The sequence below is a fragment of the Trachypithecus francoisi genome, unplaced genomic scaffold (genome assembly GCF_009764315.1).
Source record: "Trachypithecus francoisi isolate TF-2019V2 unplaced genomic scaffold, Tfra_2.0 Lachesis_group0, whole genome shotgun sequence".
Taxonomy (NCBI): domain Eukaryota; kingdom Metazoa; phylum Chordata; class Mammalia; order Primates; family Cercopithecidae; genus Trachypithecus; species Trachypithecus francoisi.
The window spans coordinates 161,440,225-161,455,619 of NW_022681453.1; the positions used below are offsets into that span (position 1 = coordinate 161,440,225).

General features: G+C 35.6%; 1 protein-coding gene across 8 annotated transcripts in view; it reads left to right on the top strand.

Moving 5' to 3' along the window:
• The window catches only part of NPHP3 (nephrocystin 3), a 50,000-nt gene that overhangs the window by 31,450 nt on the left and 3,155 nt on the right, over positions 1-15,395 (top strand). The window contains exons 17-29 of one of the 8 annotated variants that reach the window (XR_004437333.1): positions 317-481; positions 2,165-2,259; positions 2,804-2,926; positions 4,191-4,380; positions 4,563-4,804; positions 5,763-5,838; positions 6,592-6,719; positions 8,187-8,427; positions 9,467-9,592; positions 10,172-10,287; positions 10,920-11,096; positions 11,300-11,462; positions 13,736-14,154. Coding sequence is in view for 5 of the 8 variants with exons in the window: in XM_033212659.1 (XP_033068550.1) it covers positions 317-481; positions 2,165-2,259; positions 2,804-2,926; positions 4,191-4,380; positions 4,563-4,804; positions 5,763-5,838; positions 6,592-6,719; positions 8,187-8,427; positions 9,467-9,592; positions 10,172-10,287; positions 10,920-11,096; positions 11,300-11,354 (1,734 nt within the window). In the remaining 3 variants the exon portion in view is untranslated. Of the gene's footprint in view, positions 1-316; positions 482-2,164; positions 2,260-2,803; positions 2,927-4,190; positions 4,381-4,562; positions 4,805-5,762; positions 5,839-6,591; positions 6,720-8,186; positions 8,428-9,466; positions 9,593-10,171; positions 10,288-10,919; positions 12,428-13,735; positions 14,156-15,395 lie in introns of those variants that run through there. The other 7 variants (XR_004437334.1, XM_033212659.1, XM_033212661.1 and 4 more) reach the window with 7 other exon arrangements.

Here is a 15,395-nt window from a genome sequence, read left to right on the forward strand (position 1 = left end):
TCCACTGTCTTCCTGGAATTGGAATTCTGCCATTAATTATAATAATGCATTTATGCAGTTTTAATTTTCACTATACTTTTTTCTATAAGAGTATTATCTTTGGTGTGCTAGATTTTATAGATACACTATCTTAATCTTGATTAATGTCTTTTGGACAGTGTGTTTTAAAAAAATCTATTTTTTGATTTATTAAATCATTTGGATTATAAGTTTTGGTAAAAAAAAAATAGCCTTAAAAGAATTATGGAAATTTTAATGGCTGTTAGTTACTTATAGAGGTGCTTTATGATTACTGTTAATTTGTTTTGCTACCTAGATTCTCTGCCTTGTCAATGTTAGTCACAATGGTGTGAGTGAATCAGAACTGATGGAACTCTATCCTGAGATGTCCTGGACTTTCTTGACCTCCCTTATTCACAGTTTATACAAAATGTGTTTGTTGACTTATGGTTGTGGCTTGCTCAGGTTTCAGCATCTGCAGGTAATGTGATTTTAGGCATCTTTTCATTTCTTTATTTATTTAAGAAACAGGGTCTCCTCTGTCACCCAGGCTGGAGTGCAGTGGCAAGATTGTTTCTGCCAAAGGAATAAATTCTAAAGATCTGCTATACAACATTGTCCCTAAAGTTAACAATACTGTAGTACACTTAAAAATTTATTAAGAGGGTAGGTCTCATGTTAAGTGGTCTTACCACAATACAATTTTTAAAATTAAAAAACAAGTCAGATACAAAAGATCAAAAATAGTTTCTTTTTTTTTTTTTTTTTTTTGAGACGGAGTCTTGCTCTGTCGCCGGGGCTGGAGTGCAGTGGCCGGATCTCAGCTCACTGCAAGCTCCGCCTCCCGGGTTCACGCCATTCTCCTGCCTCAGCCTCCCAAGTAGCTGGGACTACAGGCGCCCGCCACCTCGCCCGGCTAGTTTTTTGTATTTTTTAGTAGAGACGGGGTTTCACAGTGTTAGCCAGGATGGTCTCGATCTCCTGACCTCGTGATCCACCCGTCTCGGCCTCCCAAAGTGCTGGGATTACAGGCTTGAGCCACCGCGCCCGGCCCAAAAATAGTTTCTTAAAGGTAGTTTATTTCTTGAAGAGAAGGAAGTTTTTTTCAATTATGTTTCATTGAATTGCTGGTATTATTATACAGCTGTGCATTGCTTAACAATGGGGATATGTTCTGAGAAACTCATCATTAGGTGATTTTATCATTGTGTGAACATCATAGAGCGTACTTACACAAATCTAGATGGTACAGCCTACCACACTTGGAGACGATATGGTATGGCCTATTGCTCCCAGGCTATAAACCTGCACAGCATATTACTGTACTGAATACTGTGTGTGACTGGAAGTGTTTGTGTATCTAAATACAGAAAAGTTACAGTAAAAATGTGGTATAAAAGTTTTAAAACGGTATGCCTGTATAGGGCAGCTTGATTATAATTTTATAGCATCATCATCATATATGCAGTTTGTTGTTGACCAAAACATTGTTATGTGCATATGACTGTATATGTATTAAGAGTTTGTACTCTGTAAGCCAGTCAGCCTCCTTTTCCTGGATTAATACCTATCTAAACTTGGGCAAGTTCTAAGCCCTGGGCAGACTTTAGCAGTTTACAAAAGGGGTTGTGAAGCGAATTAATTGAGGTGGTTCTTGGTCCTTGTGAGGAACTAGAAAGATGTTTAGCACATAGAAGTAAATCTTTAGGATGTTTTGGATAAAATGATTCCTATCATCTGCAATGCCATGGTTGATTTACATATATACACAATTGCAAATTAAGTCTTACATTTGAGTATGCTGTATCGTATTTGTAGATGTGAAATGTTTACAATTTCACAGCCTTTTTCCTTTATTGTGTATTGTTTGAATATAATTTATTCTTTTTAGTAACTTTTCATTCCACACTTCTGAGATTTTTAATGTGTTAACTCAAGTTTGAATTAAATTGTGTTTTGAGCTTATAAATATTAGTACAGGAATTTTTATTCTAGTAACAGTTTATCAAATAAATATGTCCTAAATTTAAAAACATTTAAGTGACATTTCTAGTATACAGCTATAAAATAGGAATAATTATGAATTCTTTTTTTGCAAATCTATTGTTAGATGTACAGTGACTTACATGAAACAGAACTGAGTATTTCTTCTTTTTTTCCCTAGGCTTGGGAAACAGTGAGACTGGAGTACCTGAAAGACCCCACCATTACTTCTTCATACAGGCAAAAGCTGATCAACTATTTCACCTTGCAGCTAAGGTATTGTGAATGTTCCTATTGTTCTTCTGTGACTTCTGCAACACCCTCTACCTTTGTGTCCTGATTTCTGTTTCTTAGCTTACAACTTAAAGTATAAAAATTTAATTATTACAAAAAAGATTAAATCTTCTCCCTATTCTGTTAATGTCAAAAGTGCAAAAGATGATTTTGTCTTTTAATATTATGCTAAAAGTTTAAACAAGGAAAGTCAGTGTAGGATCATTTTATTATTTTTATTTTATTCCAATAGTTTGTGTCCATGTATCTGTATGTGTGTATATGGGTCCATTGAGGGTTTTTTAAAAATAGTTCAATTTTAGGAAAATACTTTTAGAGTTTGGTTGATGGTTCTGCATGTCACTGAATTTATTTTCTTAGATTGGTAAAGTCTCTGATTTTGACCTAACTTTTTTAGTATTAAATTATACTTAAAGAATCAGAGACATGTTAAATATATTTTTCTTCCTTCAACATTAGTTTGAAGCCTTTTTGAGGCAGTCTCATTGTAGGAAGATATTGAATATTGTCTCCTCTCTCACGATAGTCAGGACAGAGTGACTTGGAGAAGTGCAGATGAACTCCCGTGGCTTTTTCAGCAGCAGGGAAGTAAACAGAAACTGCATGATTGCCTTCTCAATCTCTTTGTGTCTCAAAACCTTTATAAAAGGTAAGAAACATTATAGAACATCCTTCCCCAGAAAGAGAGATTTAAAGATGTTCAGTTTAACAAAGAAAAATGGTATTTTTAATTTAAACATTAGTCCAGGTATCTGAAGTACAAACAATGTAGGAGAAATCTTGAGACAATTTACAAATCTCTATTAGATCTACTTTTCCCAGGAGGAAAACATGGAGTACTGCTGCTTTATGAAATCAGAGCTGGAATGATTTCTGTTCAACTTTTTATCTTATGCTTACATTTAAGCAGGTCTAAATGTAAACCACCCAGAGAGGTGGTTCATGATGTCTGCTTCTTTGGGCCTTCAGATATCTGAAAGCATTGGCTTCAGAGTAGACTCTGGGCTACAATAGAATCTGTCTGGTGTTGAATTTATTTGTTTTTGTTTGTTTGTTTATTTTGTCTGGTGTTGAATTTAAATAAATAATTACCCTAATTCAAAATGTATTCTGTTTGTCTCTTTTGTTGTGTTCTGGTTTGTCAGTGGCAGAACTACCTTTTTGTGAGCTAACTGTCTAACCTACTAAACTTCATGAGGGTTTTCTTCTGCCTTACTTAGAAATTTAGACATTTCTTATACAATATGTACATAATTTATTTTGCTCCTGTATAAACTCTTTCAAATTTGTTACATCTCTTAAATTATTTCTGATCTCCATTCCAATTTTTCATGATTCCTTTGAAATCAGATTATTTTAGTTTACCAGCTCTCCCATACTACTTAAAATCACCTACAGATGAATAAGCTTACTTTTGTCATTCAATTTCTTGATGAAAATGCAAAGTAGATACTCTGTGACAGTTTATTTTTCATTAGTTTCTTCTCTTTGAATTTCCATACTTAAAATAATTTTGGGAGTGAACTCAGCAGTTGGCTCCATATTGTAAAATATATAAAAAGGATTCAAATAGGTTCCCATTGGTAAGTAGCCATGATGGTATTAAGGATAACAGCCAACACTGTGGATTACTTACTGTGTGCCATAATCCCCCTACAGTACCAGCCGAGGCAGGTAGTGTCTCCATTTCTGCAGATGAAGGTGACAGGTCTAAGAGGTCAGACAACCTGCTCAAGATCACATAGCTAGGATAGTGGTGGAACTCAGATAGTGAGTGGTCTGAGTCTCACCTCACTACACAATACTCACCTACTAATAAATCGTCAAAAACTTGATATTAATTCTGGAATTTTCATTCTGTAGTGGATTTTAAAGTGTGTTTTTCATTAAAGTACTGTTATTTGTTGAAACAGGGGACACTTTGCTGAGTTGCTGAGTTATTGGCAGTTTGTTGGCAAAGACAAAAGTGCAATGGCAACAGAATACTTCGATTCATTGAAGCAGTATGAGAAAAACTGCGAAGGCGAGGAGAACATGAGTTGCTTAGCTGATCTTTATGAAACCTTGGGGCGATTTCTCAAGGATCTAGGCCTTCTCAGTCAGGTAAGCTCAGCACATCAGTGGCAAACCAGAGACAGGTGGGATTTTTGTGTTCACTCTTCTATTTTTCCAAGATGTTAATGTAGTTTTCATTTGTTGTGCTATAATCTTTAATATTTAATCAGATGACAGATCTTGTAGCATTTCACTCACTTTAATTGGCCTTTCACCCTTTTTCCCCCCAGGCTGTAGTACCTTTGCAGAGGTCTTTAGAGATTCGAGAAACAGCTTTAGATCCCGATCACCCAAGGGTAGCCCAGTCCCTCCACCAACTAGCAAGTGTATATGTGCAGTGGAAGAAGTTTGGCAATGCAGAACAACTGTATAAACAGGCATTAGAAATCTCAGAAAACGCTTATGGTGTGGACCATCCATATACTGCTCGTGAACTGGAGGCACTTGCAACTTTGTACCAGAAACAAAATAAGTAAGATTTTTTAGATCAGTAATGTCTGATTTTATGAAGGGGAATTATAGTTTTAATGTACTTATGGGGTAGGCTTTATTTTATCACTGTGTACTTTTCCGTACCCTGTGCCTAGTCTTCATGTGGTAAACAGAGAAAATTAGAACTGTAAGATTCATCTCTGTTTGATGATGCATGAAGGATAGAACATGGACTTTCGAGTCATGTAGTCTTGGGTTTGAATCCTGGAATCCTGGCTCATTCGCTGACTAACTCTGAGTGCTTTACTAATACAGGTTTAGTATCCTTTATCCAAATGTGGAACCAGAAGTGTTTAGGATTTTGGATTTGTTCAGATTTCAGAATATTTGCATATATATAATGAGATTATCTTGGGGATGGGACATCCCCCAAGTCTAAACATAAAATTTGTTTACGTTTCATATACAACTTATACACATAGCGTGAAAGTAATTTTATGTACTGGTTTTCATTTTTTAACTTCTAGAAGCGTTGATTCATACAAATTTTGTGTGAATTTCACATTTAAAATTGACCAGAAATTAGTCTATGCAGAAAAAGTTGTTAAAAATTAATAGTGCACTATAGAAAACTAAAATTTTGGATTTTCATTTAGTTAGGTTGCCCTTCAGAGACTCAGGATGAGTTAGTTAAAGATTATTAAATGTCAGCTACTTAGAGGACTAGACTTACTTTGTTTTGTCAAAATTTTTTTAATTGAACAGAACTTTTTATTAGAAAAACATCCATGATAGACTAAAATATCTTAATGTTTTGTCATATTTTGTTTTATGAAGGGTTTTTTAGAGATTTGTAATGTCATATGACTATCATTTCTAGTAAAATGATGTATTTAATAGTCCATAAAGACTTTACACTATGAAAAGAGTGCTTTCATTTCACTGAAGTATACTTTGAATATGTTTCTTTTGTTTGACTTACTGTAATTTTTTTTAAGATATGAACAAGCTGAACATTTTAGGAAAAAATCCTTTAAAATTCGTCAGAAAGCTATAAAGAAAAAAGGCAACGTGGTAAGGAGAGATTTCTTTTGTGTTGTGTTTTGCATGTAAGAGGAAAAGAGCATCATAAATGCATACACCCCACATGTTTAAGAGCTTTAGATTTTAAAATCTTCTAGTTTTTTAGAAGAGAACTACTTAACATTTTCTTATTTATGTGTTAAAATATATTACTGAGAAGTACAATTTAGACTTTAAAAAGTGGAACTCTAAATTCATTTGAAGGTTAGACTTTGAAAGATGGAATTTAAAGCTACCTCAGTTCTTTAAAGGATTGGAAAAAGGAATAAAATAAATGTAGTTAACATTTTGTGTTATGTTCAAATGTGAAGAAAGCCTTTCCCTCAAATACACAATAAAAGTTATTTTTATTTTTTTAAGTTGCTGATAAAGTCTAAATGTAGCATATTTCTTTAATTTAAAATGCTGTGTGCATTTTTATGGACCTGATATTTATGTGTTTACCTATGGGGTTGATAAATATCTGCAAATTAATTATATTCTATTGTTTCTTGAAGCACTTTGAGATATAGTTTACTTTCTAAAATACAATCATTTTCATGAAATAGTTTTTAATGAATTTTAGAATGTGTTGCCATGTGGAAATATTTGTATTTGTAATCATCAGGTTAATTTACTGTGATACTTAAGTTATGTAGATTAAATGGGAAAAAAGGAAGATTTTTTAGGACCCTCATATATTGTTTCAGAATCAAGGATTGCACCTACTTAGTAATTGCTTTTCACTTTTCATGTTCACTGCAGTATGGATTTGCCCTTTTACGTAGACGGGCTCTACAGTTAGAAGAGCTTACATTAGGTAAGGACACACCTGATAATGCTCGGACCCTCAATGAACTGGGTGTTCTCTACTATCTTCAAAATAACCTGGAGTGAGTACCATGGGGTTAATAATGAAAATAATTAACCATTTTCTCTTTGATACAATGTTGTTTTACATTTTTATCAAGTCTAAAGCTAGAAAAAAATTGATAATGCCAAATTTCGTGTATGATGTCATATAATGAGCATACACATACCTGAAGACCATGGTATTTTCTCTACTGTGTTTCTTTTCACATTCTTTTTTTTTTTTTTTTCTTTTTTGAGACGGAGTCTCGCTCTGTTGCCCAGGCTGGAGTACAGTGGTGCGATCTCGGCTCACTGCAACCTCCACCTCCCATTCAAGCTATTCTCCTGCCTCAGCCTCCCGAGTAGCTGGGACTACAGGCGCATGCCACCACCCCGGCTAATTTTTTGCATTTTGAGTAGAGACGGGGTTTCACTGTATTAGCCAGGATGGTCTCGATCTCCTGACCTTGTGATCTGCCCGCCTTGGCCTCCCAAAGTGCTGGGATTACAGTTGTGAGCCACCACACCTGCCCCACTTTGTTTCTTAACTGAAAAGTTATTCTGTAGCTTCCCTGGTGTATTTTATATATTTATGAAAAGTGAGTTTGTGTAGATATTGTGCATGAGACCTCACAGAAGCAGCAGCTTGGGACTAATGGTAAATCATGCAGATGGTTTCTAGTTTTGTCAGTTTATTTGGGCAAAAGGGTTCAAAATGACATATTTATATGTTATAAAAAATAAGTATTTTTGGATGTCAGATATCAGAAAAATGTAACAAATTTGAAACTTTGGATGTCAGAAAAGTATAATAAATCTTTAGCCCACTTACAGAAACTTACGTAAAAAATAATGATTTATTCTTTTGTTAAAAATTATTTAGTACTGGCTGGGCATGGATAGCTCATGCCTGTAATCCCAGAGCTTTAGGAGGCTGAGACATTAGGATCACTTGAGGCCAGGAATTCGAGACCAGCCTGGGCAACATAGTGAGACCCTGTCTCTAAAATAAAATTAATAAATTAGCCAGACATTGTGGTACACACCTGTAGACCCAGCTACTTGAGAGGCTAAGGTGAGAGGATCACTTGAGCCTAGGAGTTCAAGGTTACACACACACACACACACACACACACACACACTAAAATAAATAAAAATTATTTAGTACTAACTCCAAAGGGAGGAAGAGTGAATACCAAAATCTTTTATTTGACCTAGGTCTAATAATTTTTAAAGTATAAAAAGTTTGTTTTGGAAAATGTCAGTTTTTCTTTCAGAAGTGGAGAATTGAGGCAATCATCCACACATTTTAGGCCCTCAAACTGCCATGAAAAGGGCAGGAAGAGATAGGGGTGGGGAAGAGGGGGAAAGTAAGATTTTGAGCTGAATCTCTTATTTTAACTTGAATCTAAGAATAAAGATGATTCAGTTCTCCACTCAGTTTAGGGGTCAGGATTCCAAACTCTAGAGAACAGATAGTTTAAGCCATTTTGGGATTGTGTTCACAGAACAGCTGACCAGTTTCTGAAGCGTTCCTTAGAAATGAGGGAGCGAGTTCTAGGACCAGATCACCCTGACTGTGCTCAGTCTTTGAATAATCTGGCAGCTCTGTGCAATGAAAAGAAACAGTATGATAAAGCAGAAGAACTTTATGAAAGAGCTTTAGATATTCGGAGACGTGCATTAGCTCCTGATCACCCTTCTTTGGCATATACAGTGAAGCATCTTGCCATCTTGTATAAGAAAATGGTAAGTAATCCTTGGCATTCTTACATGTTTTACAACACATCAGTTAAGCCATAACTGCTATCAGCAAAATAATTCATCTTTATCATGGATAGGTTAGTTTACATGAGCTTTAAAAATCATGATTTAACTTTTAACAAGTAACTGAGCAGAACATGTAAAAATAATTATTTCATACTGAACTGGTTAACATTGAATATTGATTCTGAAATAATACACTAGTAAATTAATATGCTGGTTTTGTTTTGTTAAATACATTCCAAGTACAAATGCATTTATTAGCATTCTAAATCAAACTTATTTTACATTTCAGAAGTTCTAAAATTCCACCAATATTAAGTTTGCTGTGTAAAGCAACGTAAACATAAGAAATCAGGAGACATCTTTGTAGTTGATTAAGTGAACATTTTTATTTCATTCTTTCTTGGCTTTGCCTGTAATTAAACATAACCATTGTTTGCCATAGTGTTCTATACTGAGTGATATTTGGAATTTTTTAGCTGTTCTCAAAAAAAAAAAAGAAAAAATCCAGGGAAGTCTGCTTTCATTTAGCATAGTTACAGAGCTTTGTAGACTATCTTTAGACTTTGTGGAACCATTACTGGTCATCCTGACACTGAAGTTGTTTTAATAACAAGGGTACATTGCTGCTATTTCTGCCCAACTTTCAGGTGAAATGAAGTAGTTAGAAAAATCTGGAAAGGATTTGGCAAGAAATGAGCTTTTTATTTTGATGCAATCTCCAAATTATGTGCAATATGGTAAATCTACTTTAGCTGATATGTTTTTACTACACTAGAAACAGTAATAGTGGATGATCCTAAAGGGTGTTCTGAATTATCAAAGGAAATGCTTTTGTATACAGTGTAGCTTTAGATTTTCAGTTATCTATTAGCTTAATCATTCAGCTGAGAGGAAATGCTTCTGAGGTTTTTTTCCCTCAAAATTACCCTTTAATATGAAATTTTACGTATGAAGAAAGCTCTGATAAGATAGTATTTATTGCCTTATATTTTTGTTAGCTTTAACTTTTGATTTTTAGGAGAAACCTGACAAAGCTGTACCTTTGTATGAATTGGCTGTTGAAATTCGACAGAAATCTTTTGGCCCAAAGCACCCTAGTGTAGCTACTGCTTTGGTGAACTTAGCTGTTCTTTATAGCCAAATGGTAAGTTCCTATATTTTAACGTTTTATCAGTGAATGATTTTATGGTATAAAATATAGATAAACATGAATTAGATAGGGAACAGTAAACAGAATGAAAGACAATTTAAAGATATTTCTACTACTTCCTTTAGTACTTGAGAAACTACTGAAGTTAGACTTATATGAAGTCCCTTCCTCTTAGTGTAAAATATTGTTTAGTTCAGAGCATAGGCTTAGTTTCTAAAGTTGTGGAGATACCCTATACCCCTCCATATAATATTATTGTATTTAAGCCTGTGGCATTTGATTATGATGGGCAAGAATCAGGTGGGGGACCCATTAGGCAATAAAGGAACAGGTTTTTGCATACAGTATTGGACTATGGTCAGAGGGTTACCAAGCTAGGTCTAAATCTTAAGTATCTGACTTTCTATTATACTGCTTCTTCGATGATTATTCATAAATTAATCTATTTATTCCCATCTTTTAGAAGGATATTAACATTTTAAAGTACTAATCAAAGTCAGTTAGCTTAGTCTAGAATACATTAATTTCAGAAACCCAGTGTGCCTAAGTGAGCATTATTATTTTTTTAATAAGAAAAAACATGTTGAAGCTTTGCCATTATATGAAAGAGCATTAAAGATTTACGAAGATAGCCTGGGTCGGATGCATCCTCGAGTTGGAGAAACACTGAAAAATTTAGCTGTGCTTAGGTAAGAATTTTTCTCACTTTCTTTATAAAGCCTCTGTTATTTGAAGTAGCTTTAATTTGTCTAAGAAGAGCACAAAATATGTATTACTGAATGTTTTCTTAGAGTGGGGAGGCGTTGTTTTTTGCTGATCGACTTCAAGAGGTACTAAAGTAGTATCCAGAAATGAAACGAAGGCTGCATGATCTGTTTTGCAGAGGAGTGTATATATGCATCATGGTAAATAGTGAAGGATGGTTTACACTGCAACTGGCTCTGGGAGTAATAGGGTAATTTGCTGTCCTCAGAGTGAATTTGCCATTAAGTATATGTTGACTTTTCCTTGTTCATTTGTATTTTTCTCAGGATGCAGAGAATACCTAACTTTCCTTAGCAATTTCACTGCCTCTATTACAACATGGTTTTAATGACATCCATATGAGACACAAAAATACTGATATTGGTAAAAAGGAGAAGAGTTTAGGTGTTGTTTTACTCGTCTGCTTGAGTGAATACACTGGGAAAAGGGGGGAAATGGGCAAATATTTATAGCTTCTTTTTCTGTATCCCATAAGGTCATTTTGAATTAGTAAGAGGTTATATTCTCATTTTAAGAGTTGTTTTTTTTTTTCTCTCTCTCTCTCGCTCTCTCAAAGCTATGAAGGAGGAGATTTTGAAAAAGCTGCTGAATTATACAAAAGGGCAATGGAAATAAAAGAAGCAGAAACATCACTCTTGGGTGGAAAAGCTCCTTCACACCATTCATCAAGTGGAGACACGTTTAGCTTAAAAACAGCTCATTCTCCTAATGTTTTCCTTCAGCAAGGACAAAGGTAATAGCAGCAGTTAGAATTCTTTGCAAATGTACCTTAAGACAAAATAATTAAACATTCGGAACATTTTAATTTGAAACTTTAAAAAAATGTTTTAAGAAATTTTACTCTTACCATGTGTGATTTAACTGCTATTTGTATGAAGTTGTATTGGAATGCATTAAGTTGGAATTGTGATTGTGTCTGCTTTAATTGTTTAAAAGAATTTTCCTATCATCTGGTATCCAAGGATGTAGACACATTAGAATTGTAAGATGACATGAGGAGCAAATCATGAAAAGTGGATTGGTCTTTGTTCAACAAAAGCTGGCACAGCAGTTAAGACAAGGAGTTCAAGAATTCCATGAATCTTGGCCAGGCATGGTGGCTCATACCTGTAATCCCAGCACTTTGGGAGGCTGAGCAGGAGCAGGAGGAGGCAGGAGCAGCACTTGAGGCCAGGAGTTTGAGACCAGCCTGGCCAATATGGTAAAACCCAGTCTCCACTAAAAATACAAAAAAAATTAGCCAGACAGGGTGGTGCATGCCTGTAATTCTAGCTGCTCGGGAGGCTGAGGCATGAGAATCACTTGAACCCAGGAAGTGGAGGTTGCTATGAGCCGAGATTGCACCAATACATTTCCATCCTGGCCAGCAGGGTGAGACTGTCTCAAAAAAAAAATAAATAAATAAATAAATAAATAAAAAGAATTCCATGTTTCTTTTCAGCTCTCAAGAGCTACTTTAGCCTCGCCATTCCTCTTGCTTTTCAGCAGTAGTCTGGCCCAATTCTCTACCTCAAAGGAAAGTTTCAAGGATTAAAAGGATAATGTTTATGAAAGATTCAAATTGTCTTCAGTGAAACACATTAGTCACAAGAATCCCTATTGCTGCATTTTAAAAAATTCTTTACCCTTTCCTTGAGCAGACTGGTCCAGTCCCTCTGCTTTCTGCTCTGTCTACATTGTGTATTATTTATTACTATATAGTATATGTATCTGCATAATGTCTGAAGTCATTAATGCAGTAACAGGTCAAGCTCTTTAGCATTCTTTGTCTTTTCCCAAAATAGAGAGATGATATTCTCCTTTATCTTCCTCCTTAGATGGCCTAAATCTGTCTCTTCATTTACCTCAAACTCAAATTAGTATGCCATTTTTATACTGAAAATTATTTTTATGAATTTTATAAATATTGTAACATTTTAGATATTGTTTTGGACCGTTTGTGTATTATATATAATAAAATCATCAATTTAATACTTGTAAGATCCTAACATGTATTAATTGTAAAAGTGAAATATGTAATAGCCACACTTCACTGTTTTAAAATAAAAGTGCAATTTTAAGTTCTTTTTTCTCCACTCGTTTATACAAGAGGGCTGTTCTGCATAATTTTTAAAGAAATATGTTGAACTTTTTTTTTTTTTTTTTTTTTTTTTTTTTTTTTTTTGAGACGGAGTCTTGCTCTGTCGCCCGGTCTGGAGTGCAGTGGCCGGATCTCAGCTCACTGCAAGCTCCGCCTCCCGGGTTCACGCCATTCTCCTGCCTCAGCCTCCCGAGTAGCTGGGACCACAGGCGCCCGCCACCTCGCCCGGCTAGTTTTTTGTATTTTTAGTAGAGACGGGGTTTCACCGTGTTAGCCAGGATGGTCTCGATCTCCTGACCTCGTGATCCGCCCGTCTCGGCCTCCCAAAGTGCTGGGATTACAGGCTTGAGCCACCGCGCCCGGCCTGAACGTTTTTTTAAGAACTTGAAATGGACCGGGTGTGTTGTCTCATGCCTGTAAACCTAGCACTTTGAGAGGCCAAGGTGGGCGGATCATAAGGTCAGGAGATCGAGACCATCCTGGCTAACACGGTGAAACCCCATCTCTACTGAAAATATAAAAGACTAGCTGGGTGTGGTGGCACATGCCTGTAGTCCCAGCTACTTGGGAGGTTGAGGCAGGAGAATCGCTTGAACCCAGGAGGTGGAGGTTGCAGTGAACTAAGATTGCACCACTGCACTCCAGCCTGAGCGACAGAGTGAGGCTCCATCTCAAAACAAAACAAAACAAAACAAAAACCTTGAAATGTTATCAATACTTGCTGCTCAGTAGTTTGCTCAGCTTAAGGTTTTGGTTAATGTTCTCTTAAGGCCGAGTTACTACTCACAGGGTGGTCCACAAATCATTATCACCACCACCTGGCAGCTTATTAAAAATTCAGACTCTCAGGCCTCTCCTCAAACCTACGGAATAAATCTATTTTAGCTATATCCCAAGATGACTAATGTGCACATAAGTGTGAGAAGCAGTGGTATAACCCTACAGCACTATAGTGGTAATTTAAAAAGAAATGAGGCAGTATATAATGAGCATCCTTCTTCCTCCTTTGGGAGTAGTCCAAGAGGGAAAAATACAAGAAAACTATAGCCATTAACATACCTTTCTGGGTTTGGCAGCTGTGAAAGACACAAAGTAATTGAAAACACAAATATACCAGACAATGATTTTAGAATTAAGTTGTTAGAGCTTAGAATTTGATTATTTAGGGGTACAAGTAATTTAATACATAGCAAGTAATGTGTTCAGTTTATCACCTTAGAAAAACTGCTTTAGGAAATAATCTGAGACTAGTACTCTAGAAGAACCCTGACAAAAGGAAAAACTACCTTAAGAATATTATTTCTTCTTTGTACCTCCAAAATTTGTGCCTGAATAACTATAGATGGGGACATGATCACTCAAAATTATGTATTCCAAAAGAATGAAATCGAAACATAATAAACTATATTTTGATATTACTACTTATTTTACTACCAACCCAAATGTTCTCATGTAGAATGCATACTTAAAAAGATAAAAATAGCTGGAACATCTTTGTGTATGCATATTTGAAGTTCTCAAATAGGAATATTTTATTCACATTAATATGCACCTTCACAATGAAAAAGGTAGCTTTCATACAACTCAATTATAAATCTGAATTGGTAGAGTACTTATTCATTCTAGTTATAATTTTCATTCATTAATACTGTTTTTTTGGGGGGGGTTTTCCAGACTGGAATACAGTGACGCTCTCTTGGCTCACTGCAACCTCTGCCTCCCGAGTTCAAGCGATTCTCCCGCCTCAGCCTCTTAAGTAGCTGGGATTACAGTCATGCACCATCACACCCGGCTAATTTTTGTAGTTTTAGTAGAGACGGGGTTTCGCCATGTTGGTCAGGCTGGTCTCAAACTCCTGACCTCTTTATCTACCTGCCTTAGCCTCCCAAAGTGCGAGATTACAGAAAGGGAAATATGAAAAAAATGTGATGGAGGGGTCAAAGCTTCCTTTAATAAATATTCTTGGCTGGGCACGGTGGCTCACGCCTGTAATCCCAGCACTTTGGGAGGCCAAGACGGGTGGATCACCTGAGGTCAGGAGTTGGAGACCAGCCTGGCCAACATGGTGAAACCTCGCCTCTACTAAAAACACAAAAATTAGCCAGGCATGGTGGTGGGCACCTGTAATCCCAGCTACTTGGGAGGCTGAGGCAGGAGAATCGCTTGAACCCAGGAGGCGGAGGTTGTGGTGAGCCGAGATTGCGCCACTGTACTCCAGCCTAGGCAACAGAGTGAGACTCTTGTCTCAAAAAAAAATAAAATAAATAAATATTCTTAAGTGGCTATTCGGTTTTTTGTGTTGTTCAGTGAAGAAACTAGTAATACTTATTTTCTGTACAACATTTAAGAAGAACCATAACTAACTTCCCATTAACAATGAGACAGGAATTAAAGTTGAGTATGTTGTTTTACTATCATTTTGAGTCTCTGAGGTAAGCAAATTTTGGGACTGCTTTTCCATCTTTCACATTAGAATCAGTTAAATTTGATTCTCAGATTTGTAGTGTTTACAAATTTGGACAAATGCTATGAGTTTAGTAATACTAAATTCAATGATGATTAATTTTTCATAATCTGCTGCCTTCTTATGCAAGTTTTCATGGCCTGCAGACTGTCAAGCGTATTCTAGGATAGCAACATATCTATTACCAGATTTTTTTTTTTCTGGTAAAATAATCCAGTCGTTTTTAATGAAAGATATTAGACAAAAAAAGTTAGATTAGGTAAGATTTGGTGCAGTGTATGACACAGGCAGTGATGCAATGCCAACTTGAGAGCAGATAAAAGAAGACAGTGAATTCTAGATATGATACTTTATCAAATTATAAAATTTTATAAAACCTTACTAAATTGATATGCAAGAATTTCCACAGGAAATTTATTTTTGAAAAACTGCATTTCATTTTTTAAATTCAAAACATCTCTTATACTAGAAATGCTATTTTACAGTTA